Source organism: Colossoma macropomum, unplaced genomic scaffold (genome assembly GCF_904425465.1).
Source record: "Colossoma macropomum unplaced genomic scaffold, Colossoma_macropomum, whole genome shotgun sequence".
Lineage (NCBI taxonomy): Eukaryota > Metazoa > Chordata > Actinopteri > Characiformes > Serrasalmidae > Colossoma > Colossoma macropomum.
The window spans coordinates 21595053-21615456 of record NW_023494790.1 but is presented as its reverse complement, the minus strand read 5'-3'; the positions used below and the strand labels follow the sequence as shown (position 1 = coordinate 21615456).

The 20404-nt window shown below is 40.6% G+C and overlaps 1 protein-coding gene across 3 annotated transcripts in view; it reads left to right on the top strand.

Moving 5' to 3' along the window:
• Positions 1–20404, top strand: part of rbfox3a (RNA binding fox-1 homolog 3a) — a 482492-nt gene that overhangs the window by 437014 nt on the left and 25074 nt on the right. For all 3 annotated transcript variants that reach the window (XM_036572522.1, XM_036572521.1, XM_036572523.1), the window contains 2 exons: positions 12028–12174; positions 18769–18822. In XM_036572522.1, coding sequence (XP_036428415.1) covers positions 12028–12174; positions 18769–18822 — 201 coding nt within the window. The remainder of the gene's footprint in view (positions 1–12027; positions 12175–18768; positions 18823–20404) is intronic.

Below are 20404 nucleotides of genomic sequence, written 5' to 3'. Positions count from 1 at the left end.
TCTCTTACTCTCTCTTTCTCTCCCTCCATTGCTCTGGTGGGCTGTGAGAGGCAGGCCAGGCCACGCTCGACTGCTCTGTAATGGGGGAGCCTGCACTGTTGCACCACTCACCTGTTAGACATGATGGATAGTGCGGTTCCCGCCGGAGCGGCTGCAGATAGAGCACGTGAATGACCGATGGCACCTCTATGATGAATGGCGAAGGGGGCCCGAGTGAGGGTGTAGTCCGGGGAGCGAGGGCACCAAGGGGTAATTGCGCCTCTTTTTGGCCCATCCATCTGCCCGAGCCCTGCCTGTGCCTGCGCCAGGCTGGAGCACAGGCCTGAGCGGCTCAGCACCCCACAGGCCCCACGCACAGGGGGCAGGGGAGCAGGCTGGACGTCCAGAGCTGCTCCGCGTGCTTTATCTTAACAGGGCCAGGCTGTCCTCACAGCTCTGATGATGGATAATGCCACACTGGTGGTAAACACTGGTTCTGCTCACAGAGAGCCAGCAGGGCCCTCAGGGAGCACCAGGGTTACAGCAGAGGGGACACGTTTTGTTTGGCTTCAGAAGATATAGGAGAGCCCACTGACCCACTCAGATTAATTGTAGAGAGTTTCCGTTAATGTTTCATTATATAGTAATTCTAGTCATCATGAGTTCACTAAAGTTTTATTGCAGTTGCATTGTAGGATTGATTGTCCAGCAATAAAGTCAGAAACTGCTCAAGTGAAAACGGCAGAATTCTGCTGCTTCTTTGTATTCATTCCTCAGCTCTTGTCCAGGAGGCGTAATCTTGGAGCACAGACACACTGAGAGTTTTACCTTATGTAACTTAGTTTCTAGAGGAAGTCTTTCGACTGTAAGACAGACAGCATCTTAATCCATAAATGCAAGGGCATTTCACAAACTGTCTGCACAAACCTCACGTTGTTAGTGACTAGCACTTACAGTACTGGGCAAAGTCAGAAGTCGCCCTTTCATTTATTTAATTTCTAGTCAAAACAGCCATCATGTACATCATGTTCATTTTTATTGTCATATATATGTCAGAAAACACTCCAACACTATCAACTTAATCAACTTAATCAAAACAATGAGGAAGTCAAGTGCAAGACCTGGTAGACCAGATCAGTCATCACATAAGCAATACTTGAAGCTTTGATCGTTGAAAAAGAGAAGAAAATCAAGCACCACTTTTGCTTCAGATCTGAAAAAAACTCATAGCTGTCTCAGTCCATCCTTCCACTGTTAGAAGGCATCTCAAAACTGTTTCTGAAAGAATGTGTAGCTATAAAGAAGTCATTACTGAGAAAAAGATGTGGACAAAAGAGAAGAAAATTTGCACTAGAACACTAAAACTGTACATTTGAGATGTGGAATAAGATTTTATAGACTGAAGAATTTAGATTTGTCATTAGAGTTATTTGAGTCACAAGATAGAGCCATAAAATGTAACTTCTAAGACTGAACTTTGGAGGTGTGGAAAAATATCCCTGAAGATTTCTTTGAAGAACTGAAAAGAATGAAAGCTGTAGTAAAAGCAAAAAGTGGACCCACTAAATACTGAAACATTTTATATTATATTTAGTTATTGATGCTTCTGTGTAAATCTTCTGTTAAAAATTATTTCTGCCTTTTTCCTGATGCTGAACAAGGAGTATCTTAAAATAATATGAATGGCAATAAATATTTGATGGTCAGTTTGACGGCAAATTAAAAAAAAAAAACAGTTTATGCACTGTATATCTGAAACTACTTTGTCTGCAAACTGCCATGATAAAACTGTCAAAGTAGACAATACAGAAATATAGTAATGCGATAACAAAAAAAATAAAACAATTTGCTATATTTTGATATTTTGTGTTTTTGAAAAATGTCAACAGGGTATGTGTGTGCACAGTGAGTTCATGAGTTTCTAGTGACCTGGGATGAGCATTTAAGGCTCAGTCGGTCTACCAGTCCAAAACTGTTATTTCTACCAAAATATCTAGCTGAGCTGCATTAATAACTGTGAATCTGGGGAAATGCAACACATTTATACTTAGCTAGTGGTAGAGTTATTTAAAATTTGCCTAGCTAGCTGTCTGATACAGGGGTGTTCAATCTTAAGTGTCCCAAACAAGCAGGAGCACACCTGATCCTACTTTTTAATCAGTTTGTCTCAGTCTGCAGTAACCAATCATATTTGCACCTGTTGTGTTGGAATGAAAACTCGCAGCCGCACCAGCCCTTCGTGGATAAGATTGGACACCCTTGGTCTAATAGCATGCTAGCGTACTTGGCACATTCTGTACCAATGTAGAAAATAAAGTATAGGATATTCAAATTAGTTCATAAACTTTGTATCTTTTGTCATATATGTCATTGTATAACAGAATGGAATGTAGAAACTTTCACTTCTGTCCTTTTTTGTTTGTAATTATCTGATTACTACTTCTATCATAGTGTTTCAGGTAGCTATGGGATTCAGTCTCTATGGGATTTGCAGTGCCATGTTAGCAACATGCTTAATGCTACCAGTAAGTTACTGTAAATGTATGGAGTGTACAAAGAGTAGCAGCAGCTGTCATGAAGCCTGAATTTTCTCCATACTTCTGTCCATTTGTCTTTCCTGACTTTCGGACCACAGTTCTATATTATTTCCAGGTTTTGTTTCTGTGCCCAAACCACTCTGAGTGTCTGTGTGGTCCAGGAACCACTGACTGGCCATGCAGGACTGTGGCTGTGCCGCTCTCCAGCGGGTGTCTGATGTGTTTAACCTGCAGAACCCCAATCAGCCACACTGGAGTCCCTGAGCTGGAGTCCAGCCCAGGCCTGTGCCAGAGAGAGAGGTAGAGAAAAGGAGAGAGAGAGAAAACAGAGTGAAGGTCAGAGAGGACCGGAGTGTTCTGACCGTGGAGACCTGCGCTCAGGTCTGTGAATAGAGGTGAATGAACTGGAAGGAGATTTCGAAAGGGGAAAGTGTTTCCTGCTCTCAAGGCAGAGTTCATTTACTCTCCCGAAGGAGGCCAAAATTCCTTTTGTGCCACATTTGGGGTCCTGTAGATCCTGGTTATGGCCAGTGCTTAAATCAGTAGTGAAGCTGCAGTCTCTGTGAGTGATTGCTACAGTAACGTAATCCACCATTTAATGTCAAAGGAGGGTCATACTGTTCAGAAACAATAACTAAGAGAAATACCAGGTATCTGCTAAGATGCACAGTTGATTTGGTATGGTATTTTTGTTTTAGTGTTTAAAAAATGACGACTTGGAAAAAAGAAAATCTATAGTTTTAAAAATGTATAATAATGCCGCTGATGAAAGTGAAACTAGTCCCTTGATAAAGTCATGCACCTCCTCTCAGAAGTTCAGAATCAATGTTTTCAATAAAGTAAAGCCACTTTGATTGCAGATACAGACATAAAAATGATTCTAATATGGTTATAGTACATTACATCTCCAAAGGTTTCAAATAATTTGTAGAAAGCTGTAGCAAAGGACATTTTAGATATGTCCAGAATGATGAACAGGGCTGTAGATGATGTAGATGTATGATTCCGAAATGATGAAGAAAGCTGTATAACACTGTTATTATCCAGATTGCCTCCTATTTCCAAAGTGGCAGTTAAATCTCAAAGCAGATACTTGGCGATAAATTACTATAAATAGGTTATTATAGCATATTATATATAATTTCATTTTGACTTGTTGTTGTTCACAAAATGTTTGAATATCGAATGAAACAACTAAATATAAATCGGATAACAAAATGTATTTTATTTAAATCTACATTGCGTAAGTTATTACTGAATAAAATAACACAAACTATTAATATGACAAGCAATCCTAAATTTTTAAGCAGAAGTGTATGTCAGATATAATAATAATTTCTTTCAGCAAGTTAAACTTTAAAATCTCATTTCAGCCCTTATTGTGCTGTGTCATTTTTCACCCTTCCTCTTGGTAATGAGTGGAGGAAATGAATGCCTTGCAGCTGAAAATCTTTTACATTTCAGTTAGCGTTATGTTCTTAGCTGTGTCTACTTAATTGCATTTACTTCTCTTTGTTCCATTTTTTCAGTCCAAATGATAGAGAAAAAATGGAGTGATGGATATCTCATCACATCTTCATTACATATCTCCTGATTAACTCCCGTGGCATGCACCCTTGTCTGCCTTTGTGATTTATATCTGTTTTGTGCTTTGAGCCCAAAGCGTGATATGGTGTGTTTGTGTGAGTTAAGTTAGTCATAATTTTGGAAATTAGAAATATATCATTGCTATTGTAACAAAACCTCAAAACCGTAGCTTAAGAAACAAAAAAGTAGTTAAATTTGATTGCAGTTACATAAAGATATAATGAGAGTCACGAGCCATGATGTAGGCTTCATTTCATCTTTAGAGGGCACTATCACCTCGTACCACCCAACCCATCACACGCTTATATTAATGTTACACCAGATTTTAAATGTTTTTTTCAGTATGCTGTACAGCATAATCGACTGTGTGTTTTGAAAGTGTGTTTTGCTGTTTGTACAGTGATCCCCAAAGTATTTGGACATTTGTGACAAGTATATTGTGTTCAGAAAACAAAATGTCAAACCAAGTAGCATTTATTTTAAACAGGCCCTTCCAACACTGTCATTTTCTTTCAAAAGGTTTCTTTACAGACTTCTGCAGGTTTGCATCTATAATGCCTTTGTACACTTTTGGGTCCATAATCCTGTCAATGAACACAAGCTCAGCAACACCACTGTAAGAAAAACACAGATTCCAGAACAACATCTGTGCTTTATGCAACTCTTAGTGCAGTCTGCTCAGAATTCGTCTCCAGACTTTCTCCACACAAAGAGTCTACCATTAAGTCAATCAAAACAATCACAGCACACTACTAAAAACCTAGTTACAAGGGCTCATTGATCAGGAATTATTTTAGGGGGACAGTTCACTTTTGTCCAAATATTGGGACCAACATGCAAACCAGACCAACAGCATAGCAAATGTTGAAACTGAGAAATTGTATTGTTTTTTGAAAACTATATGCCCATTTTGAATTTAATACCAGCAACACGTTTAAAACAAATGCTAAAAACACTAATTAGGTTAATAAGCAGCAGGCCAGTAAGATCATTGGGTACAATAGAGTATCCCAGAGAGGCTGAATCTTTTAGAAGTAAAGATGGGGAGAAGTTCACCACTCTGTAAAAGACTGCGCAGTGCAACAATTCAAGAATTACGTTTCTCAATGTAAAATAATAGAACTTGAGGATTTCATCATCTATGGCACATAATATCATTAGAAGATTCAGAGAATCTGGAGAAATTTCTGTATGCAGGGGACAAGGCTGAAAACCAGTATTGGCTGGTGGCCGTGATTTTCGGGTCCTCAGGTGGCACTGCATTAAAAACAGACATGATTCTGTAGTGGAAATCACTGCTTGAGCTCAGGAACACTACTGTCTGTGAAAACAGTTCATCACTGCACCCACAAATTCAAGTTAAAACCATGCAAAGAAGAAACCATATATAAACCATTTATAAACAAGATCTAGAAACGCTGCCACCTTCTTTGGGCCTGAGTTAATTTGAGGTGGACTGAGGTGAAGTGGAAAAGTGTCGTGTGGCCCAATGAATCAGAATTTGAAATTCTTTTTGGAAGTCATGGATGCTGTGTCCTCCGGGCTAAACAGAAGAGGGACTGTCCGGCTTGTTATCAGCACACAGTTCAAAAGCCAGCATCCGTGATGGTACAGAGGTGCATTAGTGTACATTGCATGGGTTACTTGCACTTCTGTGAGGGCAACATTAATGCTGAGTGATCTGTCCAGCTTTTGGTCCAACCTATGCTGTCATCCAGACAACGTCTTTTTCAGAGACTGCCTTGCTTATTTCAGCAATGTCAAACCACATTCTGCATTACAAAAGTATGGCTCCATAGTGAAAGAGTCTGGGTGCTAAACTGGCCTGGCTCCAAACCAGACTCGTCCCCCATTGAAAACATTTGTCACATTTGGAAACGAAAAATTCAACAAAGTAGACCACTGAGCAGCTGAAATCCTTTATCAAGCAAGGATGGGAAAACATTTCAGTTTCAAAACAATAGCAACTGTTCTCCTCAGTTCTCAAACACTTAGAGTGTTGTTAAAAGAAGAGGTGATATAACATAGTGGTAAACATGCCCCTGTCCCAACTTCAAATTGCCCCAAATTACATCAAATTCAAATGGGCATGTATTTCTCCAAAACAATAAAATCATTATTGTATAAAAGTCGTTTTGGACAATTTTTATTTGTTGATGCATCCTGAGATGTTTACACAGTGTTCATCAGTTAGTGTAAGTGGGGAAAAAATGGAGCTGTATGGTTTAGGTGAATATGAGAGTGACTTGTAAGTAGGTGATAAGTTATCAAGGTATTTGCCTCCCTACAGTTCAATTCCCAGTTACATCTGTGTGTTTTTTTTCTACCAAAGAATTTATTCTTGAACTACTTGTTAGAACCAAAGTGTGGAATCTGAGCGTCAGTGGTCTGGGCATCCCACTGTGGCCCTTAATTGATGTAGTATCAGACCTGCTGACTGATTTCTGATTTAGATATGAGGTGCTTGTGTTAGGTTCCTGTGGCATCTCACAGCTGGATGAACACACTTTCCCCAGCTCATGAGTTCTTCATCTCACAGAAGAGCTGTGTGCTGTTTCATATTCATGTGTTCAAGTGTTGTGTGTTCTGTATGTTCTTATATCTGCTTACATACTGTCTCCATGCCCTCTGTGTGTTTCTCTTTGAGTCAATCAAATAATATACATCTACCTGTCTCCTGCACTGTTATACCTTACATAGCTTCAATGTTTTATTTAATATGTTCACCGTTTTCCTTCTGAAATTCTTTTTCTTTCTGAGTCTGTCTCTTTCTGGGTCTCCTTCTCCATGCTTTATTCTATCACCACCCCACCCGACCCTTTTTATCTTTCTTTTATCTCTCTCTGTTCGCTTTCTTTCTTTCTTTCTTTCTTTCTTTCTTTCTTACTCTCTCATTTCTTTCTCTCATCATTCTCACTTTCTGTTTCTCTCTCTTATTTCTTGTTTTTCTTTTTCCCTTTTTTGTTTCTGCTTTCTCTCACTTCTGTCTTTTTCTGTTTTTTCCTTCATGTCTTTTTTCTTTCTTTCTGTCTTTCTTTTTCTGCCGCTCTCTTTCTTTTTCTGCTGCTCTCTCTCTCTCTCTCTCTCTCTCTCTCTCTCTCTCTCTCTCTCAGGAGTACTGTGTAAGTCTACTCCTGTATACAGCGGCCCATCTCCAGGCCCCAATGTAGCTGCCTTCAGCACTTCTCTCTCATTGATCCTGCTAAGCCTGGGGAAGTTTAGCTGACATCATCTTTTCATCTGCTCTCCCCATGTTATTCTAATTCATTATGCACATGAAGGGCTGCTGCGCTTCTCCTCTTGCTCAACATGCTTTTTCCTCCACTGAACATGTCTGCACACAACAGACCAAAAACAAGATAAGTCTGAAATTAATGACCACTCAGAGCATCACAGCTTTCACACATGCCCCTTTCATCTGTCAGCTGCTGGATTTCACTTACATTGGCTCACTTATCCATTTTCTCAGTGACTGTGATGATTTTGACTCAAGGGTGTTGCGTGAGCTGTTGGTTTACATTCATTTCCCCCTTAATGGCTTTTCAAAGAGCTGCTATTTTAATGGTTTAATACCACTTTTATTTTAATATGTGAAGAACACAATCAAACAAAGGCAAAAAATTTTGTGTGTCCCACATTACCTTATTAAACAAACACAGATGACCTAATGAGTGGGCACTCACTCTTAACCTCAGTTAAGATGGTTGGGAACAGGGGTGTCTGTTAATGCAAGTAGTTTGGTTTCATTCACAGATCTCAGTTAGGTAGGAAAACTGTCAGACAGCCAATGAGTGCCAGAACGATGACATTTTGTACATATAGTAATATGCTTCACATCTGTTGTGTTTTATTTTTATTGATTAAGCAAATCAATAATAAGCCCTTAGAAATCTCACTTCTGTTCTGATTGTGCTCATGTGCTTCATCCACGAATAAAAGCAGCATTGTGCATCTATTGTACAGTTGTAGGGAACACAGTAGCACACAGTTAAAGATTGAATAAGAGGATTGTATTTGGAAACTGTAAAATACACACATTAGTTTAGGAGAATGTTGTTTTTACCTCCCCATTGCATCAAATCCCTCATTCTCTCCATCAAATTGGGATGGTACAGTTGTCATGTGGAAAAACCTGGGGATGTGCATTGTTGGTGTTTTGTATTTGGAAGAAACCTTTGCCTCCTTTCAGCAGCTGTGGGAGAAATATAAGTTTTTTTTTTTTTTCAGATCTTTTCAGGTCAGGTATGTAAAAACAATTATGAGATTTTGTCACAGCAAAAGCGGATAGTCTTGACCAGTACATGAAACTGGACATAAGAATAATTCGTGTGATTTCTTATCTGTACACTGTCTTTCAGAGCTTTAAACCACTCCCCATATGGAAACCATCAAAAATGCATGGGAAGTACAATTAGGTATGAAAATATAATGATGTTCGGGATGATAGTCTTGAATACGTTCATATTTACTGTAAAGTAAATCTAAGTACATTTTAGATATTTTACTAGTGTCTGACAAATGTCAGTCAACTTAGTTCACTCTTTTTCATTGCTATGCACTCTGTCCCAAACTCTGGAAGTCTGGGATACGAATCTTTACAGCTTTTTCAGACATGCTAGGGGTACAGTTAGAGCCAATTCTGATCATTATTAAATTTGGAGTATCTGAAACTCTGTTAAGACTCAGCTCTGCAGTGACTCATTTCTATTAGCCTAATTATTGCCAAAAAACTTATTCTCATATTCTGGAAAGGGGCAGAAGTGTCTTAAATGAGACAGTGGTTTGCAGAGCTAACAAAAACAGCACACTTGGAGTGATTTGAGTATATGCTGAAGGATAAATGGTAACACTTTACTGTAGGGTGCTGTTCATAAGGCTGCCTGACGCCTACATGACAAGTGACATAACCCTGCATAAATGTTTTTTAAATGCTTATTGCAATAGGGGTCATTCACTGTAAAGGTTACATTTGGCAATCTTGATCAGTTAGCTCCAGTAGCCTTTAGGAATAAGCATGTGTACACATTTATGTAGGGTTATGTCAGTTTCATGACAAGCTTATGTTCATGAACAATACCCTACAGTCAATTGTTGCTGGATAAATTAAGCCAATTTGAAAAGATCTGGAACCTCTTGGTTTCTCACCTCTGAAGAGATTATGGTCAACAGTTCATTCACATGCTTTGTCAGTGATAAGGTAGGCTTAGGTACCTTCACGTCATGGTGAAGGTTTTGGGTTGGTGTTTACTTTTTATTTTGATATGTTTGTCTCTCCTGCGTCTTTAAGCATGTGTATAACGTTGATATTTTTGCATATGTATGAAATGGACATATTGAAAATAGAAGTATTGAAACCCTTTACACTATGACTTCGGTAAGATGCTTCTTAATAAAAGCAATTAAAATAAATAGGAACCTTCTGCTCCACTAGCTGATACATTTTGCGCATGCGCATGTACCAACTACTCTGAGGGCAGATTGTATTGAGTTAGAGGGGACACAGAAAAATCTCTGAATGTATATGGTTAATATGAAATCAAAAGAATTTTCTCTTTCATGTCAGAGCAGTATCCCTTCCTTTCCTGTTGGGTGATGTAGCCACTGTTGCCCGAGGCTTGCTCAGGGTCTTGAGGCCATGCATTACCATGTAGCAAATGACTCTGTGAAAGTGCAGCACAAACACAATTCAGCAGAAAGATGTCACATCAGATCACGAAAAGTCCCCAGATGACACATTTACACATGCATACATGCTACGATACATGCTGTGACATTTGCTCAATATCTAGCCTGACATTTGGTCAGTATCATTTATCCAGTTTGTGTATGAATGAGACAGAGACAGAGATTTGGTCACTGGGAGAGAGGGAGAGAGAGAGAGAGGGAGAGAGAGAGAGAGAGAGAGAGGTGCGCCGCTGGGCAGGTGAGAGATGAGGTGAATGTGTGTCACAGACAGCAGTCCATCCTGAAGCACAGTGGTGTCACTGCTATTTTCTCTCTATGATGGACAGATGAGCACACCGACTTTGAGCCTGATCGCTCCCTCTCTCTCTCTCTCTCTCTCTCTCTCTCTCTCTCTCTCTCACTTTCTCTCTCTCTTTCTCTCTCTCTCTCATCATCCCCTCAGGTCTTCATAGGCCACTGCTCAGTAAATGAATCCTCTGGTCTCAACATGTCAGAGGTTTTTTCTTTTAAATCTGTATCCACACTTCCTGACAGCTTCCTTAATCTTTGCCGCCACATACAAATGTTGGCCAAGCAGAGGGAATTTGTAATGTGCCACCAGCACTCCTCCATCTCCTGCTCTTCCTCCTTTTCCTCCCTTCCCCACCTCCTCCCCCACCCTCCGCCTTTAGGTCTTAAGAGCCTGCCCCCCGCCCTGCTTTCAGGCTTTGATCAGTCTCAGCCTCAGATGCTCCGCCCACAGAAGTACATGGACTGAGATGGCCACAGCTATTTGAATTTTCCAATTGCCTTCTTATTGGTTATCCGCATGTATATCAACTTCCATGTTTTATTTTCGCTTCATGCTGTTTTTGTTGTAGCACCAGTTTGACAATCTCCTGCCCCTAGATGTCACACAAAAACATCAGTTTTTATTTGGTTGGTTGGTTGGTTTATGTGTCAATCAAATGACCCCTTGCCACACCTCATTTCCGTTAGCAGAACCTGTCACCACATTAAAAAATTAATATATTTTTTTATTATACCTTCATAATACCAACTTTTATTTTCAGCTCTAGCACACAACAAGCTGTGGATATAAATATAAACAACATGACTGTATATCAGTGTACTGTAAGTAACTGGCCAAAACTGTAATGTTTGTTGTTTCTTAAAAGTTTAGCATCTTGGGTGTCAAAGCAAAACTCTATGAGAAACGGGGTTTGAACAATGTAAGGCAAATACATTCAAAGCTCACTAATATCTGTACAAACATACTCGATTATACAGCGGTCGATTTTGAAATTCAGTCATGGAATAATGGAGATATTCTGATACTTTAATCAGGCCAAAAGAGAAAAAGTGACGCTAGAGGTGGTCTTTAGCATACATAGCATATACTGGACTGTTTTCCACTTTCAAGTTAAACTTTTACTTTGCAGTGCTTGAGAGAACATGACATCTTAACCCAAGAACAGAGGGTATGTTGTACTATTGATTTATAAGAGAAAACCCCCAAAATGCTAAAAATTCTAAATAAAAAAGTCTAAAATTTGACACAGCTCTGTCACGTAATTTCCATTTGACAGCTGCAGTTACTATATCACAATTACAATTGCAATCACAATATTGTGCAGAAAAATCGCTAAATTATATAATTTCCCTAAATCGTTTAGCCCTACTATAGGCTAAGCTTTATATTAACAGCTACAATATATCTTGATAATCCACCTTTACCTTCAGAAAACTGGGTGATACCCTGTCCTCCCCATTTTTTTTCCACTATTTTTAGAAGCCTGGTTTGTGTTTTCTGGCATGTTCATTTAAATTAAAAATGAAATCCTTGTAGCCCTCATAGTTCTTCTTGCAGGCCATGACTGGGCTGAACCACTGAATGTGCAAGATGCATTGCTGCTAGCACTGTATCTAAAACTAGTCTTTAATTATTATTTAATGAATGAAGCACTTCAATCTTTCAGCAAGCCTAAAAATCACATGCAGAATAAATAAATAAATAAATAAATAATCAGCCAATCTTTGTGGGCGCCTGTCTCATCTGTGCCCTTGGAAATGTCCTGAACCTCCACCTCCTTACAGCGCCCCTGCTGTTTATGCATTTTACAGGTCTCTTAGTCTTTTGGCCAACTCCATTTGCACACCCTGCTGTTTTTACTGTCCTTGAGCTCCTCCTAAACTGTAGCACTTTCAGCAGAGACGTAACAGCATGAACTAACATTGCTGTGCACATGATTTCCTCCAGCAGGCGGACGAGGTGGCGCAGACGGAGGGCTCCCAGCAGCTCCAGCTCCAGCCTTCAGACTCGTCGGAGAAGCAGCAGCCCAAGCGGTTGCATGTCTCTAATATTCCCTTCCGCTTCCGTGATCCAGACCTGCGGCAAATGTTCGGGGTGAGTGTCACGCCTCCACCAGACAGTGACAGGGTGTTTCAGGGTCTAGCCATGGAATGCAGCAGAGATCATCCAGTGCCACGGTGCCTTGAAAGAAATTTCAAAACAAATCTTTCACAAACAGCTGGAATTGACCTGTAAATGCTCCGCCCACAAATATGTTTATTCCAAAGCCATCTTTAACCTGATCAGAAAGAGTAGTGTGCTTTTTTTAGAGTCACTAAGCAAAGAATGTTTTCAGTTTTCAGTTCAAAATGCTGTGCTACTAAGTTGATTGATGTAGCTCATCAAAACTGTAGGCTGAAAAGGACAATGACATTTTTGCTATGCTAACATGCTAACATTAATGAAATGACATGACAAAGAGCTACACACAATCTATCCTAACAGTGTGATCTTTCATACACATACAAAAGATGTATTATTAGAAATGAACAGCACACTTTAAATTGACAAAAAATGTCATTGTGCCCTACAATTTCTCAATATTTTAAATATATTTCTGCAAAACTGGTCCAACAGTTGCTATAAAAGCTTTTGTGAGCAGAGCATGAATGGGGCCAGTTCACTGGTTAGGATTCTGGCTCAGGCTATACACAGAATTATGCACATTTATACTTTGCTAAGGCTCACTACTCAGTTTTTCTCTTTAGCCTTAAGAATCTTGCAAAATCGCATGATTTACAGACACAGAAAGTTGTTAGAGAGCAAATACTTGGCTCTAACACAGGGTAGTTAGATGGAATTTCTAAAGTAATGGGTGTTTTTACAAGCTTTTTGTCATAACCATGTTGCCTAAAATATTTATGTGTTGTCTTGTTGGTCATTTTATGTAAATCAAAACAGAACACAGTAACGGAAATGTGTTTACAGTGTGTTCCAGTATGCCCCTAAAGTAAGTTAAAGCCAAGAGAGATAAGAGACCCTTAGCAATTGTGCACTTTCATATCCATAACAGCCGTGCCTGTCTCTCTAAGACCGGGAGAGATGTAGAGTTTAACTCCAGAGTACTTTGAATTAGCAGCACCCAGCGAGGGAGCCCAGCTAAACGCTACGCACTGGCAGCTTGTTACTGGAAGCAACAAACAAAACTGGGAGGGGGACAAAAAAAAAAAGAAAAACATATTGCTGTTGGTCTTAGCTTGTTAAGAGTTGGAGTCAGTGTTTACTGAAGGCACAGTATAGACAACAGTGGCATTTAATCTGATGAAGGGCTGTGGATTCAGTGTGAGTGCTGAGCCTGGAGAACATCTGTTCCCTCCGCTCTTTGTTCTCCCTCAGAGAGACGCTCGCTCTCACTCCCCTCCGCTCCTCTCCCTCTCTGCCCAGCCTTGATGTGACGAGCAGGGCGCCGTGGAGAGGTCCCACCAGTGGAGACATAATTAATAGTGCCTCTCAGTGCGCTTAAAAAGTGGGAGTTGTATCCTCATTAGGTGTTTGTTTGCTGACAGCTCCTCCATGTGTGTGTGTGTATGTGCGTGTTTCTGCAAGTGTGTTTGTGTGTTTGTAAGAGATGCTGTTGCAACTCTTGCTGTGAAATCTCTCAGGGACCCAAGGGCACAATTATTGCATGTCATGGACAGACTAGTGGGAGTGGATGAGATGGACAAGCATGCTGCAGCTCTACAATCCTACATGAACAACACAAAAATACGGATGCTGCTTGAGTTCAGGCAGGCCAGTGGAGAGGACTGACAGCAGCACAGGAGATGGAGCTCAGTCTACTGATAGCTCAAAACCCCCAAAAATACTCTCGCCCAATCCTCTGCTGAGAACTCGCTCCTTCCTTGCTGTTCAGAGTGACTGGCCCGATTTTAACCCTTAGAAGTGGAAAGTTCTTACTTTTGTTTTGCTATGTAAACAGAATTATACCACAGTGAGTCACTGCCTCGCAGTGCGATTGGATGAGAGGCATTCTATGAGTGCCAATATCTCCCAAAGTACCAATCCACAGCGACTAGCAGTGACAAGCAGCCATTAAAATTAATATAAAATAATGAATAAGAATATAAGAAAAAGAAAAGAACTATTACTAATAACATCTTGTCCTGACAGCAAGAGTTGTGAATGACAATGACAAATCCAGAACACTCCCATTGTAAGTTATCTACACCAGATGTGAGTAGCCTGGCACACTGTTTCTATATTTGTTGCATTACTTAGATATTTCCCCTCATCAGGAGCAAAAGCTTGCAAAAATTTAAAGAATATCTTTTGTTTCACAACATAAATGTTTTATCAGTGAGAAACAATTAACACTGAATTAAACCACACTTTTGTTGTTGGCTGCTTCTAAGTACACCTGCTTGTCTTTTGTCTTATACACTGTTTATAAAGACTGTAAACAGATTGCTGATATAATTGAGTCCACTGAATACAATGCAAGTATACAAGTTTACACATTAATGCCTAAAATCTACGTTTGCATGTTGTGTTTTGTTATTCAGTATCTACATGAAAAACTAATAAAATACATTAGTTATTAATTTATAGGTGTAGGGAAAGGAAGTTAAGAGGTTAATGGGTACATTTCCCAGACATGTACAGGTTTTGCACTATGTAACACGGCCATTTGTGAATCTCCATCTCTATAAACTTTTTTAGTCCAAAATTAGACTTAATCTGTGTCTGGGAAATGAGCCTAATATCAGCCATATCAACTTCATTTTGCTAGAAGGGACCACTGGGCTTCCAAAAGTAGAGCCAATCAAAACCTTACAAAAATATACATTCATCTCAACTTAGAGTTTAAACATGTGCTTTAGTGGGGAGATGGCACTTTTTGATCTTTTCATCCAAGAGGGATGAAAATTCAATTTAGAATAGCTGATTCTCAAACCTCTAATTTGATGACTCTATTTCCACATTTGAGTACATTGGCATGGGACATAGTCAAACAAAGAATGAAAATTAAACAAGCTTCATTACCCAACCTTATTTGAGCTTAATTTTATAATTAGAAAAAGACATCCAAAGCAATTACACCAATGAGTATGAGGGCTTAATGTTGGTGAATAAAATGGGGTTTAAAGCACCACCTTGGCGATTCCACACAGGAGCTGCTGGAACGTGATTGAAATGTCAGATTCCCCACTCAAACCCTCCTGTGTTTCCACGACTCTGAGCATCCAGCGCCTGAGGAGCTTTCATTAAACTGTAACTACTCAGGCAATGAAGACGGCCACCAACTGCACTTTAAGGCACTGCCGTGACAATAACAAGGAAAAAAGGCTCAGTGTAGCACCTTTCACTAATTCCATATTAAGCCAATTAACAAACTGATACTGCTGCACCTAAATGAGAGCAAGTTCTTCCTAATAGATGTCTAATGTTAGCCACCCAGGGCCATGCCAGGGTTTACCTGCAGTCTTCAGAGGCTGATAAGGAGATAGCACCCATATGGTTTCTGTAGGTTACCAAAGTGTCTGTGTAATGGGTTTATAATGATGCCTTCTTATTTCTAATCACTGGTTTAGTAGCTTTGTGGATTCAGAGTATTCAAGATTGTTTTAATAGCGGATTTATACACTGCTGACTAGTTTTTTATGAGGCATCTCTCCCAGCTTTCACAGCTTTCACAGCGGAAATATTTGGCAATTTACCCCAAACGACACGACTGGAGCAGTTTGCCGACTCTTACAATATGAGGACCGCCCACAGTCCTCGGCGCAGTTTCCCATTGATCCTAATTTCGCCTGTGCTCTTATTAAATCTCTCTGCTGTTGGGTGATTGTGGATGGTAAAGCCCACTGTGAATGGTGTGTGGTGGGAGCACTTCCCTGTGGTGTGTGGGAGCCAGTAGAGATGACTTCACTGGGAAATATTTCAGCAGCTCGGTAAGCCCATTAGGGCGGGTTAAAACCATTAGCGTCCGCAGACTTTGTTTAGAGTGACTTGTCTGCGGTCATGAGCAGCTTCACGCTGAGATGCAAATGGACATGCTTGATGCCGGCTCTGGCGGGGGAAAAAACATGCCTTAATTTGAACAAATGGAGGGATTTGTGTCAAGTAGCAGCTGTTTGGATTTTTGGCTCTGAAATTTGAATTGGGCTGGGAAAAATGAGCTTTGAGGAGCGAGCGGAGGAGACACAGGTCGGGTCCTGCGGCCGGCCAAGCTTGAACAGAATCTGGCCGTTTCACCAGTCAGCTAGCTTTTCTCTCCCTGCACATGCACAGTCAGTTACGATTAGTGCCATGTGCTTTGTTGACAGAGACAAAACCCCCTCCTCATCTCCAATATACACATACTCGCACACATACAAAATCAGTGCTGGTCTCTCCCCACGGCTGGATGGATAAAAGGCAGCTCTTCTTAACCTTATTAGTGACCCGAGCCCTCGATCAATCCCATTGAGCCGCGCAGTGCCTGGAAGGCCCATTTCTTCCCTGTTGTGCTGAAATGAAGCCGACGCGGCTTGCTTGACAGGGTAATTAGTTTTAATGAAATAATACGGCCATTGTAGACAGCAATTAAAATCCGCTTTCATTCCACCCATTAGAGGAACTTAAGGTTTCGCTTTCATTCTGCAGCGTTCTGTAATGATCTCCAAAGCAGGCCCCGTTAAATGGAATGCTTAGGCCCCGTTGGCCCTCAGGGGAATGTTTGCCACAATGCCTGCCCGTCCCTTCTCCCCTGCGGCCACCAAGGTGGAGGAGAAGAAAGAAAAGACAACATGTCACAGTTACCCATTTTGCTTAACTGCACCTGCTTTTCTAGCATAGCGCAGGACTCCCCGTCCTACTTGTACTTGTATACAGCTGTACACTGTAAATTCAAATGTTTAGGTTCTAGACACTGTACTGTGACACTTTCTGTCAGTGTTGAGCTGTTACCCTGTTTAAGAAAAAACTGAGAAAGCTTGACTGAAGCATCAAATAATACACATGATCATTCAAATCAACATGAATTGGGTCATAATGTATATTCCTTCTGTACCTATATTTCCAGGTTTAAGAAAATTTCTGAGCTAGCCAGGGTAGGGGTGGTGGGTGGGTCATGATGCTGGTTTATAGTCCTTTAAATGAGATGATAATAAATTATGCTTATCTAACAAGGTAAAAAGGCAGTTTTGATTTCAGGTTGATTTTAAGCCTGTTTATTTAATGTTGCGGTCAATCTTTGTTCTCAAATAGGGTTGCGGGTTGTCTAAACACAGTGACACATTAAAAAGCCTAAACATTTGGATTTACAGTGTACTTACAGACGTATACTTCCTGAGTTTTTTCTTAGCTGTGTCCCCCTGAGCTTGGTTGCCTTCTGATATTTGTCATCCAACCTGTTACTTAAGCCTGAGTAGAATGTTCTGGAGAACAACTTTTTAGCTTCCTCTTCCCCTGCTTGCAGTGACCTTGCTTTGATTTGCTCTGGCATGTTTATTTATTTATTGAAATAAAGCTGCTTGATTCAAGGTCTCATGGTGGAGATATCTAACCAAGGCTCCTGATTAGCATAAGGCAAGCAGGGTTAACACAGAGCGGCCTGTTCTGCTTCCAGGAGGGAAGGCCTTTATCAGCCCTCATGAGTCTACAGTTCCTCTTGACCTCGCATGCTTTACCTTTAGGCCACTTAAGTGCTTCTCCACGATGATACCCTGTGCACGGAGCATTGCGGTCCTCATCGAAGCAGCAAGGCCATCAGATTCCAGGGCAGCGCCCCTCCAAGTCAAAGGCCAGCTCTGGTGGAGAGTTTGGGCCTCTTCTCCTGGACAGCAGCCAGGCCGCAAATCCATAAACCTCACGCTGGGTCCAAAAACCAATTCCCAGCCAGTGCCCTGTCTATGAGGGAGTGGTCAGCGCCTGCTGGCTAATGCTAATTAGCAAATAAAAAAGAGGGATTGGGCATTTCAGGGGCAAGAGAATGACAATCAGATAAAGATGCAGAACGGAGGGCAAATGGCTGGAAAATAATAACCAATGTGACAGGTAATTACGAGGACGGCATTCATCACAGCGATAATAAACAAATCATCGCCTGTGATGGCTCCTCTATGTCCAATTATCCTTTTTAATTGAGAGGGGGTGTTGGGTGTTAAGTCATGCCAGAAATACGTTCTCCCGTGGCTTCGGCCAGCCTTTTATCAGTCAAAAACACCACGGAAAATAACAAGGCATTGTCTGTCATTAAGAGCACTGGTGCATACACAGCAGGCTAGTGCTGTGATCTTTTAAAAATTTTCACCCATCAGCAGAATGGCCTGTTCCTTTTCTCCACAGTGCACCGACAGGAATTCTCTTTCTCTCTCTCCAGGAGCTCAGCCATATCAGCTAGCTCCATTTAGCACATTCCGATGGCTGGCCACTGATAAAAGTGTTTGTGAATTCTGTTTGTCTGTGTAATTTTAGTCCAGCAGAGAGCAGCTTTTGGTGGAGCTTCTCTACTAAGGGAGTAGCTTCCATAGAGCAGTGGGTATTCTATTTTAGTTAGCTCTGCAATCAAGTGCTCAAGTTTCCTGACAAAGTGCAAAAGAGATGAGTTCTAATTACTCCGTCTCCTTTCTCTCTTTTTCACTCCCTCTCTCTCTCTCTCTCTCTCCCTCTTTTCCCCTTGTCTTTCTACTTTCCTTTCTCTCTCCCCTCTCCCTTTCTTTTCTGCAGCAATTTGGGAAAATTTTAGATGTGGAAATTATTTTTAACGAGCGGGGCTCTAAGGTAAGTCAGCTGGAAGAGCAGCTCTTTGTCACTTCATCCCTCTCTCTCTCTCCCCTCACAGGTCCCCTCTCCCCTTCATGAGCCAAGTAATTACAGCTCTCACACAGCAGCCACAAAGTGACACACGCATAGCACACACACACACACACACACACACACTTGCGCTGTGCCAAGACACACTCTCTGAAAGGTAGCTGTGCGCACAGACAAGTGAGTGGTTTCAGCTGAGTTAGAGTCAACTCACCCAGTTATAATTCAATGAAGTGGGTGTCTGACCACTGCACACTGATTCTCCTTTTAGAGCTGTCATACGCTGATATAAACTGACTCGTCTCTTCAAGTCACGGAAGTCTCATGCATTAGCTGTTAGGGATATTTAAAAGCACTCTTCCAGATAGACACACACTCGCTCCAGCTCGTACAGGACTCATTTCCCAGAGGAGAGTTTCTCTTACCTGCCTTCCTCCCTCTGCCACTCAGCTTATGAATAACAGTGTAGTAGTGCCTCCACTGTTTGGCCTTGTAAGCTAATTGACTTATCCATGCTCCACCTACAAGTGCATTCTTTCAAAGCAGCTTTTGGACAAGCTTTACAGAACTTTGGCAAAACTACTATTCAGCATGATACTGTTGGGTTTCACTCATGTCATGGGAGAAAGAATGACAGTAAGCACTTCCATAGGCACTTTATGCACTTCCGTATTCAACATGGAGGAAGTCATCACAGTAGGGAAAACAGTACAGCAGTGGCATCATTTATGAATGAGGATGTAGAGGACTCACTTGTTTTTATTTTGTCATGAAGGTGTTTCCCTAACTGTTCCACAAAAGATACCATTGTTTTGGTGTAGCAGATTTTGAAAATGAAACTTCCATGATAAAATTAGTAAAATAAAGTAAATACTTTAATACTCTACATTCTTATTCATAAATACAGCCATTGCTTTCATGTTTTATGGAATAAATATAAATATGGAAGTGTGAAAAGGATCCATGAAGCTGACACTGACTTTGAGTCAGTAATTAATATAGAGTTTCCATTTTAAAATATTCTGCGCTACTGAAGAATACTGTGGTACTAAACTGGACTATACGTAAGTATTAGTAGCTACTTGCAGCTAGGCAGGTTAAAAGCAAAAATGAATTTGCTATCATGCTAACATTAACATTGATTACACCAAAAACTACACCTGTTCTATTCTAACAGTAAGACATTTCACAAGCATTCAAAATATCATTTGAAATCAATAACACATTCTAATTTTAGGCATTTTGACAAAACAGAATTTGTGCTCTACAGTTTCTCGTTAGGTTGAATGGAATTTTTGCAGTCATCCTGTAAAGCTTGTCCAATCTCTCAACAAAATACCATATTTGTAGGCGGAACATACCTAGGGCAATTACTTTACTGTAATAAAGACAGTGGGGGAAAACACTAAGGCTGAACGTGGTAGCACGGAATGTCAAAAGGATTAATTTTACTCGCAGTTTTGTTTTTAAATTTATTTTTATCATTTCGTTTGGCCCTAGAATGGCTGGGCTGGCTTATATTTATGGCAGAAGTGAAGAAGACGATCCGACG